General features: G+C 36.4%; 1 protein-coding gene across 1 annotated transcript; it reads left to right on the plus strand.

Annotated features, from left to right (window-relative positions):
* The first annotated feature begins 7,392 nt into the window (after positions 1-7,392).
* LOC114262726 (disease resistance protein RPM1-like) lies at positions 7,393-10,263 on the plus strand. Its single transcript, XM_028203091.2, has one exon. It carries the CDS (start codon positions 7,393-7,395, stop codon positions 10,261-10,263), a length of 2,871 nt encoding a protein of 956 aa, XP_028058892.2.
* Positions 10,264-11,007: the final 744 nt, after the last annotated feature.

Below are 11,007 nucleotides of genomic sequence, written 5' to 3' on the forward strand. Positions count from 1 at the left end.
CACCACCAGCCACCTGCCACCCACCCGCTACCCACTTGCCACCACCACCACCACCACCACCCACTCGCTACCACTTACCAACCGCCACCGTCACCCACCCACCCACCACCACCACCACCCGCCACCCACCTGCCACCACCACCACCCGCCACCCACCTGCCACCACCACCACCCACTCGTTACCACCTACCACCGCCACCGTCACCCACCCACCCACCCACCACCACCACCACCACCACCCGCCACCTACCCGCCATCCGCCACCCACTTGCTACCACTACCCACCACCCGCCGCCACCACCACCACCACCACCACCCACTCGCTACCACCCATCACCCGCCACTGTCACCCAGTCACCCACCCACCAACCATCACTACCCACCCACTACCACTCGCCACCTGCCACCCACCCGCCACCACTACCACCACCCACTCGCTACCACCCACCACCCGCCACCGTCACCCACCCACCCACCACCACCACCACCACCCGCCACCTACCCGCCACCCACCCGCCATCGACCACCCACCACCCACCACCTACTTGCCACCCGCCACCACCCGCCACCCACCTGCCACCACCACCCGCCACCACCACCTCCCACCCGCCACCACCCACCACCCACCACCCACCACCACCAGCTACCCACCACCCACCGTCACCACTTCCACCACCGTATTCCGCCGCCAGTTGCCACCACTTGCCATTTCTCACTCTTTTTTATATTTTTAAAATTTTTTAAACATTTTGTCAATTACCAAACGTGTTTGTAGTTTATGTTTTTCTAAAAATAAACAAAAAATAAACAAAAACCAGTTTATAAAATTTTTGTAAATATAAACTGAAAACGTAAACGTTACCAAACACACCCTTAATAAGTAAGAAAGATAGAATGGTTATCGAACATTTTAGTAACAACCAAACGATAATAACGGCACAACAACCATTCAATAGAGTAACTCAATGCAATAGTCCCACGAATTCCTACTAAATCAAAGTAAATGGGTTTCGTGGAACCAAACCTACTGTTCATATATGTGTGTGTATATACATAGATAATATATATGTATAAGAAAAATCAACAAAACCCATAAGAACAGGGCCGGTCTTGAGATTTGTGGGGCCTAAGGCGAACTATGAAAATGAGACCCCTCTAATATATTTTTTTTAATAAAAAATTTATGATTAAAATGATAAGTATTTACAAATTTTTTTTTTAAGTATACTTGCACATATAATCATTAAAATTATAAACTAAAATTTACTTTCATATATTAAGTGAACAATGTTGTATATTGTATGTATGGTTTGGGTTGGGTGGGGTCCAAACACTTTATTTGTTTTTTTTTAGTTTTTTATATATTTTTATTTTAATAAATATGGGCCAAACCACATGAATATGGACTAAACCAAACATGGGCCCAATAAAACATTTTGGGACCCTTTAAATTGATCCTAAAACAAAAAAAAAAAACAAAAAAAAAAGTTTGGGCCTATAACAATTTATTAAATTTGGGGGCCCTTTTTTTGGGCCAAAATTGTGGGGCCTAAGGCACAAGCCTTATTGGCCTTAGGCCAAAGCCGGCCCTGCATAAGAATATGCTCAAAGTCCTACATACATCTAGAAGAAGAAAAAAAAACAGAGGGAAAATCCTCACAGTTTGATTTTGGAAAAAAAAAAAAAAACTATAATCAATATATATACACACAATAATCTATTAAGAAAGAGATGAGAGTATTACCTTTACTTTGCAAAGAAACCCTACTAATATGGCTACTAATCACCCATAATGAGAGAGAAAATATGAAATTGACTTAAGGTGGGTTTTATGAGGAATGAACAAATATAGTCATATTGAAGAAACTATGAGAGAGAGATAGAGAGAGAGAGAGAGAGAGAGAGAGAGAGAGAGCGAGCTGACCTATTGAGCATTGAGAAACTGATGAGGCTGTGACATTGAAAATCCTCTGCTATGAGCATTGAAAATCCTCCCCTCCGATTTGCTATGTATTAGGTTTTCGAGGGAATGAGTGACTAATAGGAGTGAGGCCATGACCGTTGCTAGCGAGATTGAAGATGAAGAGTGAGCTCTGAGAGTGAGAGATGAAGGAGACAACTAATTTTGCATGAGACAAATAGAGAGAGAGAGCTAGCTGAAGAGAAATGGATGGAAGGGAAGAATGTATATCTACCGTAGGATGTGAACAAACAATCTCAACTATTGAAAGACAATTTGTCCCTTGAACATTTTGTAGCCGTTGGATTGAATTAATCTAACGGTTCACATTTTGACAAAGGGACAAAAGTCCTATCAGAATTCAAAAACTATCATTCCTTATTATATAGATATATATATATATATAATTTAATCATATAATTATTTATATTTGATTAACTCAATTTTTTGAATACTTGCTTTTTCAATTTATCATATAAATTTAACAATTGAAATTATTGATATGAATATAAATTAATTTCATAATATGTCAACTTCACTCATAAAATTAAGATATTAATTTTTCAACAATGGTGGAGATCTTTTTTTAGAGATCCCTACAACCTTCAAAGTGATTCACATCACTCATAATGAGGACTCCTCATATACATAAATTGGCTCCACACATCATGACTGATGTAGGTCACTTTAAAAATCATGAAGTCTTCAAAAAAAAAAAAAAAAAAAAAAAAAAAAAAAAAAAAAAATCTTACTCATTTTCCTTAATTTTTAAAAATCCAAACTCATTGAACTAATATCCGTCCAAACTCTCCCCATATCGGACGGCCTAGGACGCTTCTTTGACCTCCTCAGTTCTCATATACTGAGAATACAAAAATGTTTTAGACCACTAATTAGTGGTGGCTCTAATGATGTGGCAGTGGGTCCCACCCAATGCCACATGTGTTTTGTGCCTTTTTTTTTTTCAATTGCCACCTCACTAGTGGTGGTATTAGTGATGATAAATTAGTGGTCTATAGCATTGCTCCTGAGAAAAATAAAATAAAAGAAACAACAATGATAGAGATCACTAATTTTGGAGTTCTAAAAAGATCACTAATGACATGGTACTTGGGTGGGTGAAAATCTGACAACACTGCTTACTTAGTGATCAACTGGTGAGCACCGGCAGAATAGATGGCTTCAGCAACCTGAAACAGAAAGAAAAAGGCTCCAGTGGTGGTTCTTCCACCCGGGGGCACTCCGACGATCAAGTCAGTATATCTCTCAAAGATAATCAAGTGCAAAACTTAACACTCAAAACATAAATTGCATACCTTAGACCAACGGGGGTGTCTCTCTTTTATAATATACTCAATCCAAGTCCCACTAGAAGTATGACTTCTATGAACTCCAATTTTAGTGCTTACTTTAGACTCTTTAAGAGATAAAGATAAACTCCCTAAGAGCTTTATCCTTATCTTGGTTAAGTCCCCTCTTTGCCTTAGGACTCTTGTCCCTTATCTGCTTATCTCGGATTCCGATATCTTCGAAAATAACCTCGGCAACTCCGAGATCTTCTCGGCATAATTACCACGACACGTGGCACCTCGGCTGACACGTCGGCGTCACCATGCCACGTGTTGGTATTCAGAAAATATATACCCACAGTACTCAATAAAAAAAGAAAAAAAAATACAGCACTAAAACCAAAACATCAAATCATTTATGATAAGACTCACTGCCTCATCATTAGTAGTAGCACTAATTAGTGATCTCACTCATTTTTTTAAATAAAAAAAGAAAAAGTAAATTGTCCTACCACACTTTAGAGCAGTTCATCCATAATGGACCCCACTACGCAGATAATGTCAATGTCCGCGACCCAACAAGGCAACATCCCAGATTATTATTTTTAATTTTAAAAATTATTTTATTTTTATTTTTATTTTTAATTTTTTTTTTTATGCATAGTCTCAATAAGTGTATTGTGTATATATAGGGTAGAGCATAGATACAGAGGGTTACATATATATTAATTATTTTATTAAATTTTTTGACTTTTGATGCGGTTCTCACATGATAGATCTCAATTATCTTTAAATATAAAGTTTTACATATGCTTACGATATTTGTTGTATTATTGATAACAATATATTATTTTAATATAACAAACACAATGTCTATTTCTATGATACGATATTTGAAAAAAAAGAAAAATATGACGTATCATGTCATGCCATTGGATTAATAATTTATTAAGATGTGAATAATTTGAGTGAATTAATTTAGTAATATGAGTAATGTTGTATAAATTAAAAAAATTATATAATTTATATATAGAATCACATGGTTGCATTGTGAATTATTGTTTTAAAATAAAAAATATCAAGTGAAATAATTTCTTAATTACAAATATATTATTCTCATATTATTCTAACAAAATTTATTTTTAAGAATAGTATTTTCCTTCCCGTAAAATAAGTGAAATGGGGCGAGGGTGTGATTCAATTGCATTTTCAAGCCATTGATGATGAGTTTCATTTTATGACAATAATATCTTATTTTTTAAAAAATAATAATGTATAAATAAAATTTCATATAAAATGACGTAAAGTAAATCTTATATTTTATAATAAAATAGTCATAAATAACACAACTACGGCCGTTTAAAATTTTTTATACATATATATTTTTTGGTATACTGTTTTTAAATTTTTTATACATATATATTTTTTTGTATAAATATTTATTTTTCTTATTAAAAGCGGCATACTGGACTTTTATTTTTTAATATTTGTCGTCCATTAACATTAATTTCCTCATAACATGGGTCGACCAAGGGTTTTTTTTTTTTTTGGGTGAATTGGTCGACCAAGGTTGTTTGTCTATTTAGTGGTTTTTTGGGTACTTACGTCTATTTAGAGTATCTCCAACGGTGAACTTCTTTTTTCACCAAATCTGAATAAAAAATGATTCGTTTCACCAAATCTGATATCACTAGCTCCAACGGTTCATCAAATCCCGTATCAAATCTCGTGGGTTAACTGGTTGGTCGACCGGTGGATCGACTAATAAGCGTAAATATATTTTTTTTTTTTTGCAACTTTAAACGCTATGTGAATACCCTAATAACCGTGTTTTTCATTTCCCTTTCTTCCAAGAAAATGAAACCAAAACCTCCACCTTCTTACCAAACCAAAACCTCCACCTTTTTTTCATTTCCCTGTAAACTAAAACCTCCACCTTCTCACCCGCCAAATTTTTGCTCTCAGCCTACTGAATTTTGCATGTTTTCTCCCTAGATCGATGAAGATTTTCCTCTGTTGGAATTTAAGCATCTAATTGACAAGACTTGCCATAATGATCGGTTGGTGGGTTGGAATTTTGCATGTTTGCTCTCAGTTCACAATTGCAGATTCATCAAGTTTCAACAATTTCAGATTAGTGCTGGTGGGTTGACCGGTTGGTCGACCGGCCGGTCAACCGGTAAGGTAAAATATAATTTTTTTTTACCTGTTTGAACCTTTTTTAACCGGTTTGAACCTTTTTTAACCGGTTTGAACCTACCTATTTGAAAGGAATTCGGTCGACCGGTTGGTCAATCGGCCAGGCAACCGGTTGGTCGACCGGGTCCTCCCTCCAACGGTCACAAACAGTGTTTTAGTGAAATCAGTATCTTGTCCTCAGTTTGATGAATTGTTTGATGAAATCTCCATCTGATATCGATTTGGTGCAACCGTTAGAGTAGTAAACAGTAACTTTTTCATTAAAATTTGAATTTGATGTCAACTTTGGTGAACCGTTGGAGATGGTCTTAGTGGTTAGATGGTATTCGCACCTAGTTATGGGTTCGCTTTTTAGTTTTTTAGTTTTTTTTTTTTTTTGATTATTTTAATTTGGAATTAAAAAATTTTATTTGGGAAGGACATTTTAGTTTTTTTAATTTTTGTGAGAGAAAAAATATAATGATTATGAGTTGAATATGATATTTTATCTTATTGAATTAAAAAGTCTATTTTATCTTTTTATGACTAAAATAACCTCAAACTCAACCCAATCCTTCTCCCCAAACAAAGCCTTAAAATAGTCCCTCTTGAAACACAAAACAAGAGGATGTTGCTCAGGATTAAAGGGTTTGTTCGGATTGTTAAGATTTTAATTATTTGAATAGTTTATTTTTTTAAAAAAAATTGTATGTATTATTTTTAAAAAATATTAAGTGAATCTAATAATTATGAATTTTTAATTTGTTATTAAAAATTATTAAATTGATTAGTTTGTATGACATTGTTTTTAAGACTTACATGTAATCCCATTAGAAGAAGAGAGAATAGAAATTAAAAGTATTTTTTCGCAACTTTTTAATAATTAGTTCTTTTAATTTATTTTAATTTCATAAATTATTCACTGACACAAATTATCGAAATTTAACATAAAAAAGAAAAAAAAATTAAAAACAACACTCATACAGTGCACCAGACAAGACCAAGGAAACCACTTAAACCACAAACATCATCTCATGGAGCATTCCCACTCCAAACAATGACTTAGCATATTTGCAGTGACGGTAAATTAATTTACACCCTTTAAAGAAAATGTATGATATGTATTTTTAATTATGTTTTTTTTTATAATTATAATTAATTTTTTTATTTAATTATGATATTATTTTAGTTATGATTTATGAATTCTTTAATTATGTCTCATTTTGTATTTAATTATGATATTTTTTTAAAGAATAATACTATATGTATCAATGAGTATACCAATTAGTGTACTAACAGATGATGTGACATAATTTTAGAAATTTTGAATATTTGTAATTTGTGTGATAAGTGAGGCCAATAATAATGATATCATAACATATATTAATATATTAATTGAAATACTAATTAGTACATATAATACCACTATTTTTTTTAGTTATAATTCAAAAAATTGAAAGTATATTACCTTTCTTTTTAATTATAAATGCATATAGTGGACACTGAAGGGTGTTCATTTCCCAGCGGTGACTTTCACGAAAGACAACAAAGGTTACACGCAATCAAAGACTTTAACATTATCAATTTATCACAGCAGAATATTGGTTATTGGTTACATCCTAGAAAGAGTGCGAAAGTTGCCAGTGACTTTCACGAAAAACAACGAAGGTTACACGCAATCAAAGACTTTAAAATTATCAATTTATCACTTCAGAATATTGGTTACTTCCTAAAAAGAGCGCGGAAGTTGCCATCTCTGTTTTCACAAAAACAAGAATAAAAAGCAGATTTGAAAGCTACCATAAATTTACTCCTGCATTGCCACGCATATCACTCAAACCTCAGTTGAGTTTTTTAGCATTACAAATTCCCGGTTTTGAAACTCAATTCAGATCACCATTTCCTCCTAATTATCCCCTCAAACACAAAGCCTACTACTGCTAACAAACACACACAAAACAGAAAATGGCTGAAACTGCAGTGCTCCATCTTCTAGCCAACTTGGCACCTTTCCTTCAGGGAGAGGTGAATTTGTTGAGTGGAGTTCGGGAAGCAATAGAAGACATCAGAGTTGAATTCGAGCGCATGTCGGCTTTCCTCAGAGTTGCTGATGCTATGGAAGAAAGGGACCCCGAACTGAAAGATTGGGTCAAGCAAGTCCGAGATGCTGCTCATGACACTGAATATGTTCTTGACAAATTGAAGCTTCACCTTGCACAACATCACGGCGATGGATTCGGTGGTTTCCTTCGTAAGTCTTTCTACTTTGCCAAGACTTTAAAAGCTCGCCACCAAATTGCTTCTGAAATACAAAGAATCAGGTCCAGGGTCATCAATATTTCCGAGGGACATAAAATACACCATGATAAATATGGTATACTAGAGCAAGGCTCAAGGTCCGATGTTGTTAACAATTCATGGTATGATTATCGTGGCGATGCACTTCTACTCGAAGAGGCAAAGCTAGTGGGCATCGAAAAGCCCAAAAGACAACTGATGGATTGGCTAGTCGAGGGAGGTTCTGGGTTGAAAGCCGTTTCTGTGGTGGGAATGGGGGGCTTAGGCAAAACCACTCTGGTTAAAAAAGTCTACGATGACACAACGGTGAAGGAACATTTTAACAGCCATGCTTGGCTCACTGTTTCCGAGTCATTCAGGGCTGAGGATCTCCTGAAGGACATGATTCAACAACTCTTTGAAGAAATCAAGCGGCCAGTCCCCGTTGCAGTTGAAAATATGAGCATCAATAGGCTAAAATGTTTGGCTCATGATTTTCTGCAGCAAAGGAGGTACGTGGTTGTTTTTGATGATGCTTGGAATGTCAATGCTTGGGAGGCTATGAAATATGTGCTGCCTGACAACAATTGTGGTAGCCGTGTCATTCTCACAACTCGTTTCGCCCATATAGCTTCTATCTGTTGCAAAGAAACTGATGGTCATGTTTATAACTTGATGCCCTTGTCCCAAGAGAATTCTTGGATGCTGCTTTGCAGAAAAACTTTTCAGGGGAACTTATGCCCTCTACACTTGGAGGAAATTTCTAGACGAATCTTAGAAAGATGCGAGGGATGGCCGCTTGCAATTGTAGCGATAAGTGGTGTTTTGGCTACAAAGGACATAAGCAAAATAGATGAATGGGAAATGCTTTATCGCAGCCTTGGTGCTGAATTAGAGGGCAATGACATACTAGAGAGTATGAAAAAAGCATTCTCTCTCAGCTACAATGATCTGCCTTATTATCTAAAGATTTGTTTCTTGTACTTAAGTATTTTCCCGGAGGATCAACAGATATTGTGCAAAAAAGTAATTCGGCTTTGGATAGCAGAAGGATTTGTGAATGCTATTAAGGGGAAAACAATACAAGAAGTTGCAAATGGCTACCTCAATGAGCTATTCAATAGGAGCTTGATTCAAGTGGTAGAGAGACATCCAGATGGAAGGCCTTCTCATTTCCACATTCCCTACCTGATGCGTCAAATGATTGTTTCAAAGGCGGGAGAGCAAAACTTTGTAACAACAATTTGTGGACAGGGCTCAAACTTTGTAACCACAATTTGCAAACAGGGCTCAAGGAGGCCGGAGAAGGTCCGCTGCCTATTGATCCAAAGCACCTCGGATAATGTGGAATATAGCGAGCGTTTTTCTCAACTTCGTTCTCTGATTGTGTGGGGGCCGATGGATTCATTGCCTATTGCATCATTGCGTGAGTTGTTTAGACGTGGTTCGAGGCTGCTAAATGTGTTAGATTTGGCAGGTACTCCATTAGAGACTATACCAGATGAAGTTTTTAAACTGATCCATCTCAGGCACCTTGGCTTGAGGGATACAAAAGTGAAGATGGTCCCAAAGTTGATTGGGAAACTTAAGAACTTGGAGACCTTAGATCTAGGAGGAACCTATGTGACTGAGCTGCCTAATGAAATCCTACACCTTCAGAAATTGCGCAATCTCACATCATTTCATTTGAAATCAAGCACCATTTGTTTTGAATTTGGAAATATGAGTGGCTTTAAAGCTCCATCTCAGATAGGAAGCTTGCAATCCCTACAAGAGCTATGGATGATACAGGCAGACCAAAGAAGTAAAGGTGGGGTTAGTATAGTGAAAGAGCTAGGGAGGCTAACCCAACTAAGGGAGTTAGCCATTGGGGATTTAAGAAGAGAAGATGGGGTGACTCTATGCTCTTCCATAGAGAAGCTTAGCAATCTTAGCATATTATGTGTAATGTCAACAAAAAAGTATGAGATCCTTGATCTGCAATCTCTGTCTCCAGTTCCTCGATTTCTTCAAGAGTTAAACTTGACTGGACGTTTGGAGGAGTTTCCGCACTGGATACCTTCTCTCCATGGCCTTGTCACTTTAATTTTAGGGTGGAGCAAGTTAAGGGATGATCCTTTGCAATCCCTACAAGAATTACCCAATTTGGCTAAGCTTGTACTTAATCAGGCATACGAAGGGGAGGGATTGTGTTTCAAGGCAGGAGGGTTTCAGAGGCTTAAAGATTTACTTCTTTATAAATTAAAAGGATTGAGATGGGTGAGAATGGAGGAGGGAGCAATGCCCCACCTTGAAACTCTAGATATCAGAAATAGTGAATTGATGGAGGAGGTCCCCTCAGGCATCGAACATCTAACCAACCTCCAAACGTTTGAGCTTGGTGATATGTCTAAGAAATTGATTTCAAAGTTAGATCGAGAAGTACAAGATGGGGTTTATTGGAAAATAGCGCACATCCCTAAAGTTAGAATTTGGTATAGCACTATGCTCATCCCTTCAGAAGCTAATCAACCTTTATGCATTGTATGTTACCGCAACAGAAGAAGACGAGATCATTGATCTAGAATCTCTATTTTCGCCTCCTCGACTTCTCCAAACACTGTTCCTGAAGGGACGTTTAGAGAAGTTACCACTTTGGATTTTCAAAGAATGTGTATGCTCTGCAGTTTGAATTCTTAGTTTTATGTGTGTGCAAGTATGCTTTGTTATTTTTTGTTGTGTTTGTTGAGATTTATTTTAGAACTGTTTTTTTTTTTTTTTTATTTATAAAGTTTCAATTTTCCTTAATCAATTTAAGTATGGATCTAGCCTTATAATCTCCATAGGTATGTATGTAGTTCATTTTCAATTGATTCTATAAATTATTTGAAGCAAAGCTGTGTTTGTGTAGTTTAATGTATTAATGGATCATTTTGGTCATGATTTGATTTTGTGTATGGTGCTTTGGCTCTTGTTTATTCTGACAGTTTTCTTGTGCAAGAACAATTCGTTTTTGCATTCTTACACTGTTCAGATGATAATATGCTCAAATGGTGTTCGATGAATTGTTAGTAAGAGTTACATGTCTAAGTGTCAATTTGCTGCGTTGGCTTTGTGTCCTTTTGAGTTCTAATCTGTTTGTATGATTTTATTTTATTTTATTTTTCTACTTTTTGCTGTTTAGTATTTTAGTGCCAATTGTTTGGGCAGTGGCGGTAGTTGTACTGTTGTTTAGTATTGCGTCTCCATCATTCTCTATTAAATCCTTCTATCAAGGTTTCTATCAGGATTCAAAAAGCAGTGTTACCTAGGGGTGGGCGCGGG

The sequence above is a fragment of the Camellia sinensis genome, chromosome 6 (genome assembly GCF_055761805.1).
Source record: "Camellia sinensis isolate YWXY chromosome 6, ASM5576180v1, whole genome shotgun sequence".
Taxonomy (NCBI): Eukaryota; Viridiplantae; Streptophyta; class Magnoliopsida; order Ericales; family Theaceae; genus Camellia; species Camellia sinensis.